Source organism: Colias croceus, chromosome 17, assembly GCF_905220415.1.
Source record: "Colias croceus chromosome 17, ilColCroc2.1".
In the NCBI taxonomy this organism is placed as follows: domain Eukaryota; kingdom Metazoa; phylum Arthropoda; class Insecta; order Lepidoptera; family Pieridae; genus Colias; species Colias croceus.
In genome coordinates this window covers 3,423,899-3,447,506 of record NC_059553.1, presented here as the reverse complement: position 1 = coordinate 3,447,506, position 23,608 = coordinate 3,423,899, and the positions used below count along the sequence as shown (strand labels likewise).

Genomic DNA, 23,608 nt, shown 5'->3' with positions numbered 1-23,608 from the left:
TTTTGTTTTCGGTGACTATAATTTATCTTTTTATTGATTTATATTATTAGGGATTAAGGAAAGAGACCGATGAACTGAAACTTACCCATGAACAAATTCGTACAATGAATGCTGAAACAAAAATATCCGAGGGGAATATTTATGCCGCTCTTGAAAATATTACAGATATTGGTGTAAGATTTGTACTTACTTCATAAACATAAATAAATAGTAGTCATGGTAGTGATATTATAGTGTTAGAGTTGTATTTTTCTACTAAGGGAGAGAGAGAGAGATATTATATATATATATTATATATATATATTTTTTTTGTTATCGACTCTCCTCTTATAAAATATTTAACAATGCAACCTTTTACTATGCTATTTTCAGTCATGTAGTCGTCGGAATTCAGACAAGCTTACAGATTCTGAAGGTGAGTGATTTATCAAAATATGTTTATGTACATAGCTAATATTATATTATGTACTAATGTGATAAAAAAATACAATTTTTTTTGTAAATTTTTAGCCGTTGCAACGTTACAACCGTTGTGTTAAAAATTTTCTTTCTATAGTTTAGAAAAATCTGTCTGAATCAATAAATATAACATTTTGCTATCATATTATCTTGCAGCTGATTTAAGGCGCGTCAGTCGATCGATGCAACACAAGAAAGATAAAAAAATCCCATCATTCTCATCGGTCGATTTGAATTCTTGTGAATGTATGCCTATATTATTGGCAGCGTATTCTCAAGCGATTGGCCATTGCCACTGGGCAGGTAAAAATCTAATTACATTCATTAAGTATTTGTACTTAGTTACGTAATATTTTCCAGATTCGATTACATCAATGATTATTTTTTTGAAATTATCACCCATAATTGGTGACCCAAGGCCATGTTCGGATTCCGAGTGCTTCCTTATTTGAAAATGTACGATTATTTCTTAAGAAATCTTTTGCTGAAGCTTTTTTTTATATTTTCCAAGGCGACCATGAGAAACTATTCGACACGTTTTTGGAGTATGCCGATTTAAGTATTTTGAACAATAACACGCCCCGAGCCATTCACCTTCTCGCAGAAGTGGAAACTATGCTTATAGTTAGTCTTTTCATTTTTCATTTTCATTTTCCTATTGTAACGAATATATTGTTTCAAGATGCATGAGAGAGAGAGTGAACGCCCGCGCCGGTCATATTATCCCACTTAAAAAGTAGAGCAAAAAGCACCCGAATTGAGCCCTTTAAACTAAATATCTGTTTTAATTTATTTCTAGTTGTTAGTAATTTTAATTCCTTAGCCCACTTTAAAAAAAAAAGACATGAAATCTAGCAATATGTCACGTCATTATGTGGCGCCTTTTACCATCATTGCGCCTAGAGTGAATAGTGATTATTCAACTCGCTCTACCTCAAAGCCGTCTTGACCTATGATGTATGCCTACTATATTTACATGTGGATCTCGGATTTGTAATTAGTGAAACGACTAGGTACAACTACTTCTTGAATATATAAATCAACCAATAAAACAAACTTTGTGGCTCTAACAATATAACAAAAACAATGTTTCTCTTCAGAAGGATCGTAATTTAAAAGCAACTTGCGCTAAATGGATATACGACTCGAAGTTAGCCAGGATTTACTCGCTTCGAGGCGCTTGCCTACTAGAGTGCGGTGATGTGAAGCAAGCCAGAGAGAATTTGTTTGACGCTATGAAACTGTTCAGCGACCCTTTTCCTGTATCACAGTAATGCTTTAACAGTTTATTTCAAATTATTTATGAATATATAATGTATATTATAGTCGTACCTATATATAATCAGTAATGTGAATGCATTACATTGCAAAGGAATATTTGAAATTAGGGCAATCTGAAGAGATTTCGATTAAATCAGATAAATAATGTTTATTATGACTTACATTTTACAAAAGTTTTTTGAACATAATATTAACCGACTGCTGTAAACCACGCGTTATTTTCGCAGCTACGTGAAATATGTCTCTCTTTTAAATCTCGTATACCTAATAAGCAAATAAATAGATTATGTAGTAAATAGGCACATTGAATGTGTGCCCACTTGCAAAATTTATATTTCCTATATTTCTTTCAGAAATTCTATCAAATTGCAAAACTGTAAGAAGACTTTTAGTCAATTAATGGCGTTGTATTTTGCACCACGAATGTACATTGCTACTGAGAGCGGGCTTGTGGGAGACTTTTATGACAAGATTGCTCTCACTCTGAATAGGCTTTTTAAGCTTTTTACGGTAGGTTTCTGTACCTTATGAAATATGCCATTTAAAAGGGATTGCTAGGTATTTAACATGATTTTTATTATACATAAATACATAATAGCTTTTGACTCTAGCTTAGAAGCATTCACGATCTATTCCCGTGCTCCCATTCTTTTTATTCCATAGGTAAATAGATAGATTAAGATGTATGTACTTGTTAATTGAAGTGAAACTTCTTTATCGGGGTTGGAAAAAAAATTAGTGTAACATGTTTTCGTTACGCGTGCATCGAGATCACAATCGAGATATATGTACATACTACGTAGTACATATATCTCGATGTACGCGTGACATTTTCCGTTACGCGCCATCTTTTTCTTATTACGCGTGGTAGGGACGCGTGATTCGACGTATTTCTGTAAAGGTGCATATAGTAAATTATTTTTTTGAAAAATATGGTCATAAAGAAGTTTCAATTCCGTGTGTAAAAACGTACACGCACACATTTTTTTATATATGGACAGGTGTGTAAAGAAATGTCAAACGCAGCTTTAGCAGCTAAATGGTCGTTAAACTATGCACTGAAAACTGACTCCAATTTTCGACTTATGTGCATGAGCTATGGAAACATGATCAGTGTATATCGACAAATGAAAAAGGTAAATTACTCGGAACGCACCTATTTCTTCATTTAAAAAATAATATGATAAAATCGACCATTTGAAACATTTAACTATACGTTTTCAAATATTTCATACAAAGACTCAAACCACAGTAGTTATTACAATATTATTTAGGAAATATTGTAATACTGTGCTCAAAGTCAAACTATGAAGTATGGTTTAATGCTTTAAGATGAAGTAGGTACCTAATATATTTATCAAAATCTTTGCGATGTAGGTAGATATTCAAATTCTATTCTAATAACCTGATAACGGCTAAACTATATTTTGAGCTTTGCTTCAAAAACGTATTTTGTTTTCGTGGCAAAACTTTTCCGTCCTTCATTTCATAATTTTAAAACAATTTAACTACTGTGTTGTCTTTCTTCTTCTCTATGGAAATGATTATATTTTAAACAGTTTCGATTATGTCGGCGATTAGAAACAAAAGCGCGGGAGTTGTGCCAACGGAAACGTGGCCGCGTGGACATCATGGAAGTATATGCGGTTGGACATCTTTACACAAATATATTTTTGTACAAGTATGATATTTACTATTTAGTTAAACGTAGGTACTCTAAAATACTTAAATGATGAATATAGCCCGAAAATCTTAGGAAAACAGATTTTTTCAATTTTTTGTTGTCTATGCTAATGAGTTGATGGTACTTAGTTAGTTCAATTTTATTTTTAAATTTTTAAAGCCACTGAAGATATGTGCCATAAAATATAATATAAAGAAAGAGAGATAGATCTAGACGGGTGCCACGGTATTATAATATATTACTTCCTTATTTTTAGTGTACAACGTGGAAATAAGCTAGTCAGTCTTGAATTCGGTCTCTCCGTGTTGCGGATTATGACAAGTTTATCAGACGTGCGCACTCGGGAGTCGCTCATTTTCTGGCTCCTTGAGCTTTTACTCACTGAACTGCGCATACAGCAAATGGTCTCGATAATGAAGGAGTTCGTTTATTTAAACGAGCACTATGATGTGAGCTGTGAGTAAATAAAAATAGGAAAAAAGCAGTTAGGTAGTTTGGTAGATAGTTGTTGCCAGTGCTGAAAATTTAAAATACTTATAATTTTTAGATAAATGAATAAAATATATTAATTTGTGACTAGTTATGTATTATGTTGAACGTACCTACTGCACAATTTCAATCTTTTCCGAGAAAAGCAAGACTATCTTCTAATTTATTGACCACTTCTAAAAAGATAATCTTGCCTCAAAGAAGTTGGATTCTGCCTTATAAATATTTTTTTAAACTATTGCATAGCTTCTATCGCGGGCCTTGAGCGCGGGGACCGAATCGAGAAATTCCGTAACGAAAAATCCTTACGCTCCCCACTACGACGGGCGGAGGTGTGGCTTGAAGGCATAGCATGCAATAGCTTTACCGCGGCTGTCCCCGAGTGCCACACGTCGTTTTTTTATTATTTTTTAAAACAACTAGAATTATCTTAAGATAGGTAATTCGAGTTGTTTTAAAAATATAAACGTTAACGTTTAAGGGTTTGGTCTAGTAGTGCAAACAAATGCATCCTGTCATCCTATATGTAAATAATACAAATGTACTAAGGGAAAGTTGCTCCACTTAATTTTTAAAAATTAAATCATTCGTATGCATAATTTAATATTCGTAATAAGTACCTAAAATGACAATTTGAAACAATTTTCGTGAAAATTACACCGGGTGATTCTTTTTATCAGTACACAAAATTTGCGAATACGTTCTATCAAATTTTGTATATCATAAAAAAAAATGTAATGTTTGTGTAAAAAATTATAAAATAGAAAAATGCGCAAATGAAAACAAAAGATATTTATTTTTGACTAGCTTCCGCCCGCGACTCCGTCCGCGTGGATGTCGGTGTTCGCGTGGATGGTTTATTTCTCCATTTTGAACTGGGAAGACGTTTCTCACTAAATTAATATTAGACGATTATGATTCACTCCAGTCCAAACAGCAAATAAGCAGGCTTCTGCTTCTGCAACGTTTAGTTGTCCCTGAATTTGGAAAAAATAGTCATGTTTCTTATCTATGACAAAAGTGTTATTTTTTTGCATTGTATTTCAAATATTAAATTTTTTATTTTTAACCGCATCTTCCGCATTCATGTATTTGGCCGGAATTAGACATTTAACTTCTACTTACTAGTCCCATTTTCCCTTCTTGATATGGGAATGTATAAAGTAATTTTTTTAGATATTTCTCGTTATACTTTTAAAAAGTTATAATTGTCATTTTGCTCATTAGGTAAAGTAATTTCGATATCAGTTTTAAGTTTTTTGATACCTGCAATAATAACGTCATAATCGCCTGCATATACTTATCGATTACACCCTGTATACAATCCACCATCCACATTCATAATGTTTTCCTGTCCTCCTCTCCTTTACATTTTAAATGAGTAAATCTGCTACCACTGAAGGATGTTTCATTGTGATCAGCAAATTTTCACCACTGTTGTCGATTATTTGTTTTTCATTTTTAATCAGCAATTGGGAATCATCAGTTTTATTTTTTGCAGATTGGTGATGTACCCTAACAATACGTCGAAAAGGGAAAGCATCAACGAATTATCGTTTTCGTCCTCTTTTTTTATTCTTCGCGTCTCTGTTACTTGTGTTTGTTTAGTTCTCAACACCTATTGAATTTTCTATGTTATTGTGATCTTCCATTACATCTGAGTTTTGATGATGTGATGATAATCCATTCGTTTTAATATTGGTACTTAGAGGTCTAAACTAGAAATGGTAGACTAAATTTGTCAGCGCGTCTGTAAGATCAGAATATAAAACCAACATCCTGTATTTAAGTTACAAAATTAATAATCAAATAACATGCCGCTACGTTCAAAATGACTAGAAGAAAAAATTAAAACACCTCGACATATTTGGAATTTTGGAGTAAACAAATCATTTTTCCCGTATGTCCCAAGTTCAAGTTCTCAATACAAGTTTATATTATGTTTCGTATTTCTCAAACGAAAAATAAACATTTTTGGAACTTCAAAAAAAAATTATATTATAAGAAAATTTATGAGCTTACTTTAGTTTTAAAGAAATATACATCCCTTTACTGACACCCCGTAAAATAACGAAATTTTTGCCAATCACCTTTGATAGAAGATAATTTTTTTTCTAGTAGTTACACGCATATTTTTTTCGTTTATTTTCCATATCGAAATCAAATGTTTAAAAATACGAATATTTGCACAAAACTAAGATAAAAATAATCAATTAACAAAAATATTAAATTTAATGAAGTAGAGCAACTTTCACTTCGGTATGAAGGAAAATCGAGCGTAGAGCACACGTCAGAACGCTCCGGCCCAAGGAGCGCGACTAAAGAAATTCGCTAGGATTTTTCCTACTTATTTTAAATATTTTTTTAATATTTAAAGAATTATCAAAATTCAAAAAAAATTTTTTTAAAGGTTTAATACTCATTCAACTCGAATAAATTAATGGAAAAAATAACTTTTAGCAGTATTTATCAATAGTTTTTGTAAGGCAAAAAATGGGAAATTTAATGAATTTATAACGTTCTAATTAGGAAAATCATAAGTTTTTCGGCAATTGTATTCAGCAGATTTTAATAACGACTATATAAGGATAATAATGCGCTGATCAAATTGTATAAATTGTAATCGGTTGCAACGTTGTGAGTGCACAAACTTAGCTCGAAATGTCTTTGGGGGAAAGAGACTTATCTTGAAGGCCTGATTAAGGTAACATAAAGTAACTTTATAAATGTGAAAAAATTCATGCGCATTGCGTATATAACACTAATTGATAAACAAGAAAAAAAAATTCAGTTTATCATTTCAATAGCCGGGAAAAAATTGTCAAATAACTTGTTGAAAACGCAATTTTGCTAGACTGCAGCCTTAAGGCGCTGCCCTGAGCAAGCATTTCATTCCACTCACACACACACGCCGCGCCACAGCTGCAGCCCGACGCGGACGCCATACGCGCATCATTCGAACGGGCCTCGGCCAGTAGTGTCGGTACACAGGCGTTCACGCACACATGCGTACGTTTTTGTTTTGGGAATAAGAATTTGCGATTTACACGAAATCTATTGATTGGACTAAAAAAATAACACAGTATTATCTTAGTATGTTGCTTGTAGAATTATTTTCCGAAAAAACAGAATGATTGCATGTAGTTTAGTATGGTTTTTAAGCATCAAAAGATTTTTTTAGAGGTACCTTTGTGATTTTTTTCTATCGAGTAAAATAAGTTGTATTGTGTTTTCAACACACTATCTAACTAGTTTATCCCCTGAAGAATATCATATAATATTTATCTGAGATTTTTTACTGCAGTTAATCATATACTTTAAAGCATTATAATTTAACAGCAAACTCGCGTTTTGCTCTACTAAACCTCCTTATTATTTCTTTTAATAATTATTAATATAACATTACATATTTTAAGCGGAAGCTTGGTATTACTACCACGCCATGGCCATATACCTGGATACCGGGTACTGTGTAGAGTCATATAATGCCTGTGAAACATTCTTTATGGAGAAAGGGGAGATGTTCCTCCGATCCAAGACTCCGGAGGCTGCATGGAACTTCTTTGCTTGCATGTGGCTTTTGTAAGAATCACCTCATAGATATTGAACACTAACTGCGCTCCGCGCTTTCACCTGCGTGGCTGCGCTCCTGTTGGTCTATAGCCGGAAATAATTTTTCAAATTGGCTCAGTAGTTCCTGAGATTAGCGCTTTTAAACAAATAAATAAAATCTACATCTTTATAAAATTAAGTATAGATTTCACATCAAACATAAATAATTAATTTTACCTCTCACCTAAGGCGTGCGATAACATATTTTATTTGCTGTGTTTATTTTGCTATTCTAGTGCCAAAAACTCACTAGTTTTTCATAATAACACTGCACTTGAATTTTTATAGTATTGATCAAATTTTGGATAAGAAAATATATTAAGGGTCTCAACTCTCAGGCACAATGAGAAAATACATAAGCTGGGACTGCTGCAAATAAAATTCTGCAAGCAGAATACATTTTGATTGACCTGAGCATCTCACCTGTGTCAGATATCTTGACCTTAATCCATCTCAAGTACCTAAGATAAACTAGTCTATTTCAGTTTCAGTTTTGTGTTTGGAAAATATATATTTTTTAATGCAGTTATTTTCATTTTACAGTACAATCAGAGTCGGGTTGTGGGAAAAAAGCATTATGTGGAACGAAAAAATTGAACAAATCCAACACCTTGAAAACGTTAATCACGAATATTATACCTCACTTATGTTAAGACTTGTAGAAGGTTATTTAATCGATTTAGTAAGAGAGGTACCTATATAATTATGTATTCCTTTGTTCGAATTATCTTAAGTTTGGTATTATTTATTGTATATCTTTTCGTTTAATTATAGTTAATTCTAATTTAATTAACTCAGAAACGAAACTTTCTTTCAGTTAAATAACAGGAATATAAAAAATATAATAAACATAGCAAAGACATTGAGAACTTTGTTCGCCGAGTTGGATGTGGCCAGTAAACATAGTCCTATTTTTCGTTCAAGGTAACTAGCTGATTACAAAACAAAATAATAGTTGGCAATTGGTTCTTCAGTCATGGTTATCGAGTATATTTATTTTACTGCGATATATAATATATGGGAATAAATATTATGACCACCAGAAAATACTTTGATAAATATAATATTAGGTATGGACTTTGATAAAAAAGGTGTATTGGTCTAAAACACTTTCCCAATATAAGCTTTCTCGTCGTAAATATTTGTGGTTAATATCACGTACCTATTTAAGAGTGTTCATACATTATACAGTACTTTCCTAAGTGTTTTACTTATTTCAGGTATTACTTATTCAGTGCCTACTATCACTACATAAAGCGAAATAAACAACGCGCATTTGGTATTTTAAACAAAGCGACGCAATGCGCAAAGAAATATTCGGATAAATTAATGATTATATGGATCGAACATAATAGGCTTGTAAGTTTAAATGCGATACCTATTATGTAAATTAAAAGTAAATTAATACTTAGGACGATTTATTTTATGAAGTTATGCATAAAAATCTACATCTCATTTTAATTGTTTTAGTAGCTGGCAACAAAAAACAAATGTTCTTTTTTGTGAATTCCCTACCTATTTAAATCAAAATTTAAACTTCATAACGGACAATTTACTGCGGTAGATAAATCAAAATGTAATAATGTGGCAGTTACTTTTAGTTCAGGATACATCCCATTTTTGCAAGTGACTACTATCAAGCTAATTTTCCGTTTGTAGCTTTATTTTGATGAGACGCCCAATAATTTCGTGTACGAAAGTCTCGATTGTGGTAGCTAACAGAGATAACAAGGATAAAAAATTTTGATTTGATGGTTCTCAAATATGTACCTACTAGGTAAATGAATTTTTTTTTTGTTCAATCTCAAGATAATTACTTACCTAAATTATTCGAAAAAATATTTGTCCTACAAAATCTATGGTTTGTTCAAAGAGTCCCCCTTTCCAAAGTGTATCGATAACGAGGTCATCATAAATGATTACTAACAAGCTGATTTTTTTGTTTTCATTTAGTTAATGTTTATATAATTCAACAGACAAATTGTCCTACAAATTGCGTAATAAATATTTGAGAACCATCCAATCAAAAAATTGTATCCTTGTTATCTCTGTTAGCTACCACAATCGAGAGTTTCGTACACGAAATTATTCGGTGTCTCATCAAAATAAAGCTACTTAAACGGAAAATCAGCTTGATAGTCTGTAGTCACTTGCAAAAATGGGCGATGTATCCTGAACTATTTTCTGATGTGTGCTAAATTAAAAATGGCATTTTTGATTTGCAAACGTAGTAGGTATGACGCGGTAAACCGGCACTTTCTCGCTAACCGATTTTTGTCTAAAAGTTCCGATTTATTTCTATGAGTAGCTTATTTTAGATTAGAAATGCTTTGTAATAATTGATGGCAAAGCATAGTTCATAATATAGGTACATACATAAGAAGATTTATTTTATAAAAACCCATGATCTTATAAACGTAAGTTCAGTCAACTGAGTCATTCATTATTTGATACAGTCTCGGGTCAACGAAACTGAATAAATTGACCTCCTAATTTTTGCGAACAATTGTATATCTACGTTGCTTTTATGCTCGACCCACGAAGCGCGAATGTATGATTCATTTGAAAGTTTATTATAATTGGTTCAAAGGCCTGCGCAAATGCGTGACAGAGATACAAGGAGTTCAAATAATATATTAATATGTAAAATAATATACCTACGTCCTATCAAATTTCCTTTAGCTTTACATTATGCTTGATACGAGTTCATTGATTCAACAACTGTAACTTGACTTTCTTTTTATTATTTCAGTATTGGAAGCGTTTGTTAAATCCGAGACTTGAAAATTATTGGGCTGAACATGTTGAGTCTGATACTATCTTGAACTACAAATCTTTTGACACAGAAATGGGCAGAAAAATTATTCCATATACATTGCCATTGCCAAAAATATTTTAGTTTTTTTTTTATTATTTTAAGGATTGGATTAGAATTAATTTGAGATGTAATAAAAAACTCAATAAAAACTTGTAACTTTTATTTTACAAAAACAAAATTTAATGAGCTGATAAAGATGCAAAATTTGTAGGCACTATTATGATACACGATTCTTAATTTATTCATATTTTAGAAAATTGTTCAGATCCACTGTATTAAAAATTATAAAAATAAAATATAAAGATAAGCATAGAAAATATACATAGAACTAAGATTTATTATGAAAATTCATATAGATTTTATTAAAATGACTTACCCAGGAATCATTCTAATTTTGTCATTGAGAAGAATTAGAACTATTTTTTTGTGTTTGCTTGTAGTATTTTATGAACAACAGTTTATAATAGATATTTTTGTGTATAATATATTGAATAGTAATCTATAACATGTGTAAAATACTTTTAAAAAATATAAGGTACGCTTAGGCAATCTACAGGCACATTACTACATGCATCCTAAAAGACCTAGGTATACATTTTTAGAACAATTTTTTGACTTTATTGAAACACATTAGGTTTTTTTAGTAAAAGAAAACTGATCATTACAACTTAATTAAAAGTGCAAACTAACATTATAGTTTGATATGGGTTATTATGAGAGAAACTGATACATTTTTACAGAACTATGAACAAGCTCTAATTCTTCTCGAATATAGTATAGAAAATTTTATTTTATTATAATTCTTCTATTATTTGAACTTCTAAACCACTTGCTATTTCATATTTTACAAAAAGAAACATTAAATTAATATAGGCTTTACTTATCAAAGCCAGGAATGTTCTACCCAAAACTTGCAAAGCAAATAATATATTCCCCAAGAGCTGTATTGTCACTACCATTGAGAATGGCCACTTCTATGAGAGTAAAAAGTCCTTTAAACACTGGGGAAGGGGCAATGACTTCACTGAACCATCCTTCACAAATTGTAGGATAGCATCTCGGCAAACATTTTGTAATGTTTTCACTGAAATATAAAAAAAAACATAATATAAATAAAAGAAACAATAGAACACTCCATAACTATCCTTGATCTAAACCCCTTCATACATAAAAAAATAAATAAATTGTTGGTACATAATCAAAGATTTTTTTTATTACCTCCATAGAGTTGTATAATTCGTACTTGTTTTGTTGTTCCATAAACATCAACAACAGCATGTAAGGGACCTCTAGTATAAGGTATTGCTTTTGTGCATGGGCCTTGCTCTTCTCCATTTATAATGAAATGCATTTCAGCTAAATCAGGCTCGTCTTTACTCTTTTTAGGGCATGGAACAAACATAACACCTATACGACTTCCAGCATCCATAGGTAAGATGCCTTGTGGAGTGCCATTTTTTGATACAGTCTGTGGTCTTAAAGTGGACTTAGATACATAGCCACGAGGAGTGTGTACATTGTGGGCATCCCCTAATACAGATACTCTAGGCTCGTTATCTCGTCGCCCACTAGTACCTTGATTGATAAGTTCTATAAGTACATTATTTTGTGACTTTGATATAGGGAATATCCACGACATACCCGTGTTAGCGAGGTCAGGAAGAGCGTATTGCGGCAAACCTTTCTCTCCTAATGCAGTACTCTGGGGGTCGAGCAACGTCAAACCTAAACGCATATGACCACTCCATCCGCGTTCTGTTTTTTCGATTTCCACTAAAAATATTTCACCTGGCAGTAACGGTTTCTCACTAAAAGTTAAACCATGCGCGAAACTTGCTTTTCGATAAGCAACTGTATTATCTTCAAATAAAATAATATTTGAGCCATGGTAGTGGTGAAACCGCGACAGCATTATAGATATCATAAGTTCATCGGTTGTTGGCGCTCGGTGAAACCTTCTCGCCTCCAGGGCGAGAAACACTATTTATAATAATTAAATTTACAATCGCGGGTATTAAGATATAGTGACCACTTTTAAGCACTAATAAATGTAAGTTATTTGTGGCTAAAGTATTGTTATTTTTATTATTGTTACGATTCACACTTCGTAGTTCGCTATGAAAAAATAAAACAACGACAAGACGATTGATATGACATTGGTCAACAAATTGATATGCCGTATGCGATATGTCAATATGTCATACACTTGACATACTTATTCCAATAATGTTGCCGCTTAAACATGTATGATTTATAACGATTTTTTTATGCTATCCTTTCCTTGTAGTGATATAAGAAGCGTTCCTTATTACTTACTCTGTGGTTCCGTGTGTGTTATACTTAGGTAATTATTAATCTTTATTCAATATTTTGTGAAAATTTATTGAAGAATATCACAGAAGAATATGCTGTGATGTGAGGAGTCACAGAACCACGTATCAGAACCTATTTCATCAAACTGGCAATTACTCTGTGAATGTCAATTGTTTTGTATTTTTAAAAAATCAACATGTCATTGCGACTGTCAACTAGCGGAGCGGAGCTTAAAAAAAATGTCTGTCATCGGCAAAGTGATCACGAGGCACTTTCGTTGGCCTGTTCGATATCAAGTCTTAACAAAAAATAGCAGATTAAATTATTCAATCAGTTCGAGATTGAAAAACATACGATATTGTCAACAACATTACAGCGTTCCATTTTCACTGATAAAAACACAACAATTGTGTACCACTAGCAGGTGTCAATTTTTAATATTATTTACCTCTGTTAGCCGTTCAATTTACCCGTTAATCACTATTTAATAGGAAGTAGTTGTTCTCGAAAATTATTTATCGGTTATTTACATAGCAGCAAATGGAATATTTTTACATAATATACATCTAAACCGCTGACCGTAGAGCGGTAACCCTTTATAACGTGAATTATAAATAGGTATATTATGAAAGTAAACCTTTTTTTCCTATATACATATATGTTTCCTATTATTAATTTATCCATTTTTAACTGGTAGGACTGATCTGCTCATTGTTCAATGGATTAGAGGAAGCTTAATGTCAGGGACTATCTCTAGAAAATTAATGATTTCACCTGAAACTTATAATTTATACCGACAAGTGTAAAATGTTCACAACTTTTATCTTAAATTTAGATTTCAAATACATTAACATTAGTTGTAACTTCTTTAATTAACTCTTTTTAGGGCTCAAAGATGCATCTTTGAAGTGTGATTCTTCATTGTATTAAAGATGAACCATTAATATAAATGATTCTCTATTGATACAAATACTTCTATATTTAACATTGTGATCAAATGTTTGAATAATTTGTGTATCATGAATGTCATTATAAAAACGAAAGCTAGATGCAGTTTTCTCTTTATTGGTAGTTCTAGTAAAGTTAAAAAGATATAGTCTTTATTATTTAGAGTTTAAGAATTGTATTTGTTTGTAGTGTACTTATTACCTTCTGTGTTAGATCATGCTGTGACTATATATACTGATTCCTTTGAATCATAGCCTTGGTACAGATTGCACGGGCACAATGTTAGGGAATGGTTTTAGGTTGTTGTGTACAGTTTTCCTCATAAATGTTTTCATTTTTAGGGAAATAGAAGCTATGGCTTTGAGTCCACTTGATCCTTCATCACATTCAAGGCCTGGTATGTTTTAAGAATTATTTTTTTTACCTAAATCCTAGTAATTTAATATTCCCTTGAAAAATTTTCTTACCATTCTCATATAACTAAATAATAAAAATAAATACTAAACTTTTTAATTTATGAAAGAAATGATTAGATATTTTTCTATTTCATCCACAAATATTACAGAGAAAAACATTGATTTGATATTTTTGTGTTATCAATAAACTGAAATATTACTGAATTGATTTTAATAATCAATTTTATGTAGAACCATATTATATCAATGTTTTATGTATTAAATTGTTTTACGTATAAATGTAAACTGTATCAGATTTATATCATTTATATAAAATAACAAAATGAAAGTCTCAAAAATAAAAATTATGGGCTTTGAAAGATTTTCTTATAATTATCACATCTATTTTTTTTCCAGAATTGGCCATAATAAAGCATGTGGATTTAAAATTGAATGTGGATTTTGAAAATAAACAATTGAGTGGAATAGCAGATTTAACCATTAATGCTTTAGACAATATAAATGAATTGGTGAGTATGTTTATTAAATCTCATTTTATTCCAGATGTACATGTTTGTGATAACCATTTGTTTATCGCGACCCCAACCCAATGAATATGGATGAATATAGTTACATAAATATGTCATTAAAGTAATTCATAGAAATTGATTTTTCAAATTGCTGTTTATCAATTTATTTTCTTACAAGTGGGATCTCTAATCATAAGATTTTTATCAAACCATCTTGATCTTGTCATTTGTTACATGATAAAAACTGTTTATTTCAGATATTAGATTCGAGTGATATAACTATTGAATCAATTGAAACAGAGGATGGAAAGTCATTGGAATATAGACTAGACAACCCTGTTCCAAATTATGGATCAAAGCTTACTATACCACTTGCCGAACCAGCTACAGTTGATCAGAAGTAGGTTTATAGTATATTGTACAATAGAAACATTATTTATTGGTCATTTATTGCAATTTAGTTGAAAAAGAAATAGGGTTGTCCAAACCCAATTTGTATACCCTGTGTATGAATTCAGACGAGACTTGATCTTTAAATAGTCATCGCCATATTAAAAAGTGAAATTCTGAAATAGCAACATTAATAAAATAATACGTCATAGCTGGAAAATTAGTGCGAATTTTTCACCCTAGACAGAAAATGTGATTTTAAAATTAACAACTATCACTAAAATCGCGTCTTCTTGAAGGAAGTTCTGTACAGAGTTGAACAAAACAAAACAAGAAGAAAAAACACATGAAATAAAACAAGTACCATCGGCTACAACAATGGCAATGTCCTACAATGGTTATATTTATAAACCGATCATGGGTTCTCAAAGCGATAATCATATATGTGCAGACTCAACAATGTTTCTTAAGGTCATGCAAACAAGTCTTAATAGCATGAATGTGGATGGTCGTGTGTAAGACGCAGTTAAAAATACATTCCTTTATAGTTTGATTACAGTTAGATTGGAAATAGCGTACATTTAGTGTAATTACAGGATGTTGTTTGTTTTATAATTGGATGTAGTTCAAATGACTTAGGATAGTTTTCTTTGTGATTTAAGCACTAATAAATATAATAGCTTATAGATATTTTTGAAGTGAATCTTCTTTAGGCGCGTTGGTGTCGTTCGCGTAATATTTCAATGTCGCGCCATGGTAATACCGTCACGTCATGGGGTAGACGACGATTTTGGTATCTTTGAATCTTAAGAAGTTTCACTTCTGACACGTGCGCACGCTCACGTTCTTTTTTGATATATTAATATGAGGGTATATTCACAGAATAAAGATAAGGATCAAGTATAAAACATCACCGACAGCTACTGCTTTACAATGGTTGGACGCGAAGCAGACGTCAGGCAAAAAGTACCCATATATGTTCAGTCAATGTCAGGTACGTATTTAATGTCTTTGAAAATATAAATGTTTAAAGTTATAACGAAATTATTTATGATTTAATTTATATTTGTTTTAAATAAGTTATTGACTTATTTACGTATGCTAAAGACTTATTATTATTTGTTTTAATAAGTTACTGAGTTATTTATGTACCCCTAAAGGTTTACTACATAGGTAATGACTTATTTTTTTTAATAAATAATTTTTAATGATTTATTTATGTAGTGCTAATGGCATTACTCAAAACGACGTGTAAAGCTATTGCATGCTATGCCTTCAAGCCACACCTCCGCCCGTCGGAGAGGGGAGCGTGAGGTTTTTTCGTTACGGAATTTCTCGATTCGGTCCCCGCGCTCAAGGCCCGCGATAGAAGCTATGCAATAGCTTAATAATTTATAGACTCATTCAGGTATCCTTAATAATTAAATTCCGCAACTCAACGACATTTTGCGTGTCCAGTATCCCTACTCCACTATATTTTTACCTATTGAGAATTTATTAAAAAAATAAATTATATACAGAAACAATTGTTTTCAGCCAATCCACGCTCGTTCAATTCTTCCCTGCCAAGATTCACCAGCAGTTAAATTCACATATAACGCAGAAGTAACAGCCCCAGAACCGTTCACAGTTCTCATGAGCGCTATCAGAGGAGATAGTAACAGTACTACATATACGTTTAGACAGCCTGTGCCTATACCGTCGTATTTGTTGGCCATTGCTGTCGGTGTTTTGGAGTCGAGGGAGCTTGGTCCGAGGTGAGTTTATGTGTGTGGTCTGGTGTTCAATTCTATATGTTTTGTGGTAGAGTTGATATTTTTTATAGGTAAATAATAGGATGTGTATCTAAAACCTATAGTTTCGAAAAATATTGTTTATATAGAAAAAATGAACTTTTGCTTCCCATCAAGTACTTGTTTAAGTTTTAGATGTAAAAATTAGAAGTTCGATAATTTTTGAGGATTAACAATTAATATTTGGAAAAAATCGTTCATTTAAAGTGACTAAAATACGAAGCATGTTAACTTTAAATACATAAATAATCTTCTAGTTAATTAAAGCGAGTATGGTTTATATACCCTTATGATTTCAGGTCGCACGTCTGGTCAGAAAAAGAAGAGATTGAAAGGAGTGCATGGGAGTTTGCCAACACCGAAAAGTATTTGCAAGCGGCTGAAAAGCTCTGTGGACCTTATCAGTGGTCGCAGTATGATTTGCTTGTGTTACCCCCCTCCTTCCCCTATGGTGGTATGGAGAATCCATGTCTAACGTTTGTTACGCCTACGTTATTGGTAATTATATGTATTACAAGCTGTTCCCCGCGGTTTTACCCTTTTTTTATTTAAAACAAAAGACAAAACGAAAAAAAAAACGTTTCCAGTTTTCTGTAAAAGTAGAGTAGTGTAGAGGGTGGAATTTCGTAATTATACGATATATATAAAATTCCACTCTGTAAATTAAATAATTTATAATTGCATAGGTATATTTGTTGTTTCGAATCGATACTCATTTCTGTTATACCATAAACGTAAATACCATTGAAATCGTAATCGCAATTATTCACGGCTATAAATCTATTTTGGATATGGCTCATAAACAAGATTACTTCTTTTTTGTTCTTAAAAAACTTTAAATATTTCTAATATCAGCATGTTAAGCTACTTATGTCTGTGTGACTAATACGAGTTAAAATTATATACACGACAACTTTCATACGAAATAGGCTACATTATACTTTTATGAGATGCTTGTCATGTTTTGCTTAAGTTCATTAATTTATGAGGAAATTTATAAAATCTATTAAACACCTGCCTAGTGCCATTGGGTCGTACAATTATTGCAATTTACAAATTGCTTTAAAGTTTATAGTAATCGATATAATCTTATTCAGGCTGGAGACAGAAGCCAAGCAGATGTCATCGTCCACGAAATAATGCACAGTTGGACGGGCAACCTCGTCACAAACAGGAACTTTGAGCATTTCTGGCTCAATGAAGGATTCACAGTGTTCTTGGAGAGGAAAGTCGGAGCGTCTTTGATAGAAGATAAGGAAGAAGCGAAACGTAGCCGGGACTTCAGTAGTTTACTTGGCTTGCAGGAACTTGATGAAACTGTGAGTATATTAAAATTACTATAAATATACTGTAATATTACATATTAAAATTTAAGTCTATTTAATCTAAGTATAGTTCATTTGTCTTATTACACAATATAATATAAGTAGCATGATCATTCAATGACAAATGCCAATTGTAAAAAATTTAGGATCGAATTACGATTTTTAATATGTTTCATTGTGGTACGTAAGAGGACTCTAAAATATTGGAAGATGATGAGATTGGATGGTGTTTTTATACAGGGTGTAATCGTTAAGTGTGCACAGGCGATTATTCCGTAACTATTACAGATATCAAAAAACTTTAAACTGACATCGAAAGTATTTAACCTAACGAGTAAAATGGCCATAATAAATTTTTAAAAATAAAACAAGAAATATCTAAAATATTAACTTGAAACCCTCCCATACTTTTAGTATGAGATACGAATATCCCATGTACATGGGTTGATCCAAAAGTAATGATAATCAATATTAAACATGGTCATTACAGTTATAATAATTATGTAGTTCTCTAGATAGTCTTCTAACTAGAAAATATACTTCAATATTTTTTTTCCTAAACTTAAAAAAAAACTTTGACTTCATCCACAAAAATCCCTCCACGCGGCCATCACTTCGCTGTCGTCTTAAAATAATTTATTGCTAAGAAAGTGTTTCTTGTGCCGAGGAAAGAGATAAAAGTAAATAGGAGCTAGATCTAAAAAATAGGGTAGGTGTTCAAGCATTTGGAATGCCGATTTTTGAATGGCAGCCATCGCAACTGACGCTTTGTGATCTGGTGCATTGTCTTGGTGAAACAGCGTTCAGGTCCGCAGTTTGCCATGTCTCTTTTCCTTACTCACCTACCGCAATCTTTTAATTTGGTCTGTTTAGTAAGAGCCCAATAAAGTGGCTACCTTTTTAAAATATTCCACCATAATTATTCCTTCAGCGTCCCAAAAAACAACCGCTTTAATCTAACCTACTGATTTTCACTTTGAATTTCTTCATCGTCACTTTGGAAGCTCGCATCCAGGACATTGATTGTTTTTTGGTTTCAGCATAAACATGGTGAACTCGGGTAACGTCCATAATCACAAAACGTGACAAAAAATTATCCTGATATCATTAAACATTTAGAAATTTACCCTCTACATGTCGAATCATTGTTTCTTCTTTTCGTCGGGAAACATTCTGGCACGCACGGTTCACATTCAAATTAATGTAAATAATTGGAAACGTGGCCTGTTGATATGATTTTTTTGTGATTACTTAGTGAATACATGAGCAAGCAAAAAACATTTATTTTATATTTTTATGTGCACAGGAAATACCCAATTAACATTACTTTTGGATCAACCTAGTACATTTAATATGAAAGATTTTAGCTTTTTCTTTCTTTTTTTGGTTTTCTGCTTTAATTACTTCGCAAATTTGAAGGGAAGTTCATTTAGAAACTATAAATAGAGCTCCTCATTGTATTGCACAATGAGGACATCACTTCGAAAATCTGCTATGAATACAAAATGTATGGGAAATAAAATGTATGGGAGCGTTTAATGTAACATTTTTGGATATTTCTCGTTTTATTTTTAAAAAATTATGATGGCCATTTTACTCATTAGGTTAAGTACTTTCGATATCAGTTTAAAGTTTTTTGGTATCTGCAATAGTTACGGAATAATCGCTTGTGCACACTTAACGATTACACCCTGTATAGTGTTAGACGTAACTCTTGATTTAATATTGTTGTCAATATAGTTATCACTATTCCCTATCAGAATGTGTTTAGATGTCGAATAGTATAAAATGCCGCCTTCCTTTGATTCGTGGCGCATTCGTACGAATTGTGCCTCACTTTGTTAATAGTCGGTCACTGGCTGTGATTTGTTATCAACTGATTACATCAATTAGGCAGTTGTGTAGAATCCCAGTACATTCTTATTACATTCAAACTAATATTCAACTCAGTCCCTTGTTCATTCCTAAATATAAACACAAAATTGACTTAAAAATCTGCGTTTGCAGATAAACAAAAATCTCGGTGCGAGCAATCCCCTCACGCAATTAGTTCCCGACTTGAACCAAACGCACCCAGATGACGCGTTCTCAAGAGTGCCCTACGAGAAAGGGTCTCTATTCCTTCGCTATCTCGAAGATTTAGTTGGAGGTCCAGGTAAGGGGGAGTTTACATTATATATTTTTGTTTGTAGGTCCACCAATTGGGTGTAGATAATGCGTTGACGCGTTTGGTCGTCAATTTGACGAATGTACACCCGGATGATGCATTCTCGACTGTTCCATACGAAAAGGGGTCGCTGTTTTTGCGATATTTGGAAGATCTCTTCGGTGGACCTGGTAAGATTCAGAGGTGTGGCTCATTCACACAGACATAGTCATCTGTTTCTTATTCTTCCTTATCTCTTCTTTTTTTAATGTGCATTTCAGAAGTTTAGAAGTTAGAACCATCAGAATTATAAAATAACATGTCCAAGTTATATTTAGTAAATTCCCGTGCTATTTAAAAAGAGTTGGTTAATTTATTCATCTAATATTAATTAGAAGAGTAATCCATCAAACTATTATAATTCTCGCTAAAATCATGTTTTTACTTTTCAGAAGTATTTGATGATTTCCTGAGGTCATACTTGAACAAATTCCAACGGCAGTCCATAGACACTGAGCAATTCAAGGCGCATCTATTTGAATATTTCAAAGAAAATGAGGCGTTGAAGAAAGTGGACTGGGAGACTTGGCTACATAAGTCCGGAATGCCGCCTGTTATACCGGCGTAAGTAAATACGTGATTAAAAAAAGTTTATCACCATATTATAGATGATTAATTGTATCAATTTTGTCCATTTTCTGTATTGTTTATTATTATTTCAAATCGTATTGTCTTGGTTTTAATTGTATTGTTTATGTAAATTATGTTTATTGTAAGATATTAATTTTTTCTTTTTTTTTTCAAATGTAATATTCTACGTTTTTAATCACTTAAATTTCTATGCCTATGCCACTTCTACGTGTTTTACTTTAAAATGGTAGTGTATAAAAATAGCATCAATGGATGCGGTATATTTTGCGTCGTCATTCTATCAAAATTTCCCGTTTTTCACATCCAATTTTTTGTTTCTCTCAGGTACGACACATCTATGACTAAAGCGGTGACGGACCTGCGAGCGAAGATAAGCAACGTTAAAACTACCTTCGACTACAATGACATCATGACATTCACACCACAACAAATTATCAACTTCCTTCAAGATCTCATTGATGGAGATGCTCTGCCAGTTGACAGATTACAAAAAATGGGAGATACTTATAAAATAGCTACAAGCAAGAACACAGAAATTACATATCGCTGGCTAAGATTATGTATCAAGAGCCGAGATGAATCCAAAATAAATGAAATATTACAATTTGTGAATAGCCAAGGTCGTATGAAGTATGTAAGGCCGATATACAGAGACTTATATGCCTGGGAAGCCATGAGACAAAGAGCAATTGATAATTTCCTAGAGAATGAACAGTATATGATGCACGTATCTGCGTATACTCTAAGAAAAGACTTGCATCTCAGTGAATAGTTTTTTTGCATTTCAGTTTATTTTATTTATTGTAAATAATTGCAATTTTTAAAGATTCATTTGATTATATTGCAAATGTTTTTATTTACATAATAAATGATTTATAATTATTATAATGTGTATTGTATTTGTTCCTATATTTTAGATAATAAGTAATAACAACAACTTTTCCGGAGCAAACTATCAATTAAATCAAAGTTTATTCGTAATTCTTGTTGCCTAATGTCGTTGAATACGATCCAATAATTAATGACTTATAATGTGAAAAGTTTGATAGTTTTATACATATAATTTACTAGCTTAGTTTACTAGCTGCTGAGTCTGTTCGTTTCGCCGGTTTCGCCCCCATACGAGTAAATATTATTGTAAGTTTTGATTAAAATTAAAATCGTATTCTAATAAACCAAAAGTTTTTAAAATCAATCCAGCCATCCGTAGTGATAAAGACATTGTATAAATCTGTGGTATAAATATACAAAATTTGAATTGATACCTATATAAAAAAATATACCAAACACCTGGAATCTGAAGACATATTAAAATTTGACTATAATAATATGTCAAAAGTCAGAACGACAACGACATTGACATATTCACTCACTGACTGTCAAAATAACCTAAAAGTGTAACATTAAAAAAATAATAGAAACTTATTTATTGTTTTCTCAATAGAATTACAAATAAAAGCCAAAAATTATGTCAGCGGCGAAGCGTGTGCAGGTATCACTCAAAATATAATATCGTTTGGATAAAACCTCTTAATTCTATTGAAGTTTTTTTAACCTCTATATTTGTTATTTTAGCAATGGGCTACCTTTGCGCGAACCTGGCATATTTTCGACTGCAAATGGCAAGACCCGTACCAGTCGGCAAACGTTATTAAAAAGTATTTAATGGGTTTACATAAACCAATTTATCATCCAATGAATGATTGTGGAGATGTCGTCGTTTGTATAAACAGCAGAGAAATAGCTTTACGAGGAGATGAATGGCGAAAGCGGGCGTATTTCCACCACACAGGATATCCTGGAGGAGCTTCTTGGACTTTAGCCTGGGAAGTTCACAACAAGGATCCTACCATGGTTTGTGATTAAACTTGTATGATGTATTGCAATATTATAAGGTGAACAATTTTTATACTATCCAATCTAGACAAAAGACAGGTCAGTATTTACCCAAATACGGAACTATGTATTGGAGAAAGACAGAATAATTTATTCACTGATTTTATTTAGAATAGTAGGTATTAAAAAGTAAATAAAACATAATTAATTATTGTGTTCAGAAAATAAAACTGTTTTTTACCTAAAAAAAATAACTTCCTTAAAATACTAATATACATGATTGTATTTTTACAGATTATAAAGAAAGCAGTATACAGATCAATGAAAGGTAATCTACAGAGGCGACACACAATGCAGAGATTGTTCATATATCCCGGTGAAGAGGTTCCTGATGATGTGATGCAAAATGTAACCAATCAAATAAGACAACTACGTTTCGTTCCCACAAGACTAGATCACATACCTGAGGAAGATGTTCAGAAATTCCCCAAAGTCATGGAATATCCTAGCGATTATGTGCTTAAATAAGTTTTGGTTTAAAGCAGTTATTTTTAGGTCAGATAGATGTTATTGTAGTCAATAAATTGTATTGAATTATAATGTTTTTTTTTTTCTATCTAGTTATATTGATTTTGCTATAACACTAAGTAATAATATACCTACTTAATTTTCCATGAATATACCATTGAACTGGGAGATGACTGTGATATGCATACCTATAGTATGTCTCATCTTCTATAATGTCAAATATGTAAACCTTTTATAATAACTTTTGTAAGAAAATAATGTTATAATGATTCAAGTAGCATAGTAATGAGAGTATTATGAATGAACATTAATTACAAAAATTAAAAAGTTGATAGCAATATTGATCTATCATACTTAATTTAATTTACTGACTATTATTAATTTTAGACAACCCTCGCCTTGATTTCCTC

General features: G+C 32.0%; 4 protein-coding genes across 5 annotated transcripts in view; 3 read left to right on the top strand and 1 right to left on the bottom strand.

Annotated features, from left to right (window-relative positions):
• Positions 1-10,424, top strand: part of LOC123699281 (adenylate cyclase type 10-like) — a 29,390-nt gene extending 18,966 nt beyond the window's left edge. The window contains exons 22-35 of the mRNA XM_045646206.1: positions 51-173; positions 373-415; positions 616-762; positions 971-1,083; positions 1,560-1,729; positions 2,094-2,250; positions 2,742-2,876; positions 3,300-3,421; positions 3,681-3,880; positions 7,330-7,495; positions 8,069-8,216; positions 8,343-8,449; positions 8,746-8,884; positions 10,278-10,424. Coding sequence (XP_045502162.1) covers positions 51-173; positions 373-415; positions 616-762; positions 971-1,083; positions 1,560-1,729; positions 2,094-2,250; positions 2,742-2,876; positions 3,300-3,421; positions 3,681-3,880; positions 7,330-7,495; positions 8,069-8,216; positions 8,343-8,449; positions 8,746-8,884; positions 10,278-10,424 — 1,917 coding nt within the window. The remainder of the gene's footprint in view (positions 1-50; positions 174-372; positions 416-615; positions 763-970; positions 1,084-1,559; positions 1,730-2,093; positions 2,251-2,741; positions 2,877-3,299; positions 3,422-3,680; positions 3,881-7,329; positions 7,496-8,068; positions 8,217-8,342; positions 8,450-8,745; positions 8,885-10,277) is intronic.
• A 62-nt stretch (positions 10,425-10,486) lies between these two features.
• LOC123699217 (neuralized-like protein 2) lies at positions 10,487-12,505 on the bottom strand. Its single transcript, XM_045646114.1, has 2 exons — positions 11,562-12,505; positions 10,487-11,427 (listed from the first exon to the last, which is right to left on the bottom strand). Exons 1-2 carry the CDS (start codon positions 12,265-12,267, stop codon positions 11,318-11,320), a joined length of 816 nt encoding a protein of 271 aa, XP_045502070.1. The 5' UTR covers positions 12,268-12,505; the 3' UTR covers positions 10,487-11,317.
• A 367-nt stretch (positions 12,506-12,872) lies between these two features.
• Positions 12,873-21,718, top strand: LOC123699182 (leukotriene A-4 hydrolase). Of its 2 annotated transcripts, none has more exons than XM_045646075.1 (11): positions 12,873-13,080; positions 13,946-14,001; positions 14,417-14,529; positions 14,787-14,929; positions 15,802-15,913; positions 16,456-16,676; positions 17,012-17,210; positions 17,810-18,031; positions 20,230-20,374; positions 20,636-20,807; positions 21,159-21,718. In XM_045646075.1, the coding sequence occupies exons 1-11, from the start codon at positions 12,896-12,898 to the stop codon at positions 21,604-21,606; spliced, it is 2,016 nt and encodes a 671-aa protein (XP_045502031.1). In that variant the 5' UTR covers positions 12,873-12,895; the 3' UTR covers positions 21,607-21,718. The 2 variants fall into 2 exon arrangements, with proteins under 2 accessions (XP_045502031.1, XP_045502030.1); XM_045646074.1 differs by lacking the exon at positions 20,230-20,374 and adding an exon at positions 20,045-20,192.
• Positions 21,719-22,210: 492 nt separating this feature from the next.
• Positions 22,211-23,270, top strand: LOC123698877 (39S ribosomal protein L13, mitochondrial). The gene is made up of 3 exons (XM_045645687.1): positions 22,211-22,326; positions 22,410-22,688; positions 22,965-23,270. Exons 1-3 carry the CDS (start codon positions 22,303-22,305, stop codon positions 23,196-23,198), a joined length of 537 nt encoding a protein of 178 aa, XP_045501643.1. The 5' UTR covers positions 22,211-22,302; the 3' UTR covers positions 23,199-23,270.
• Positions 23,271-23,608: the final 338 nt, after the last annotated feature.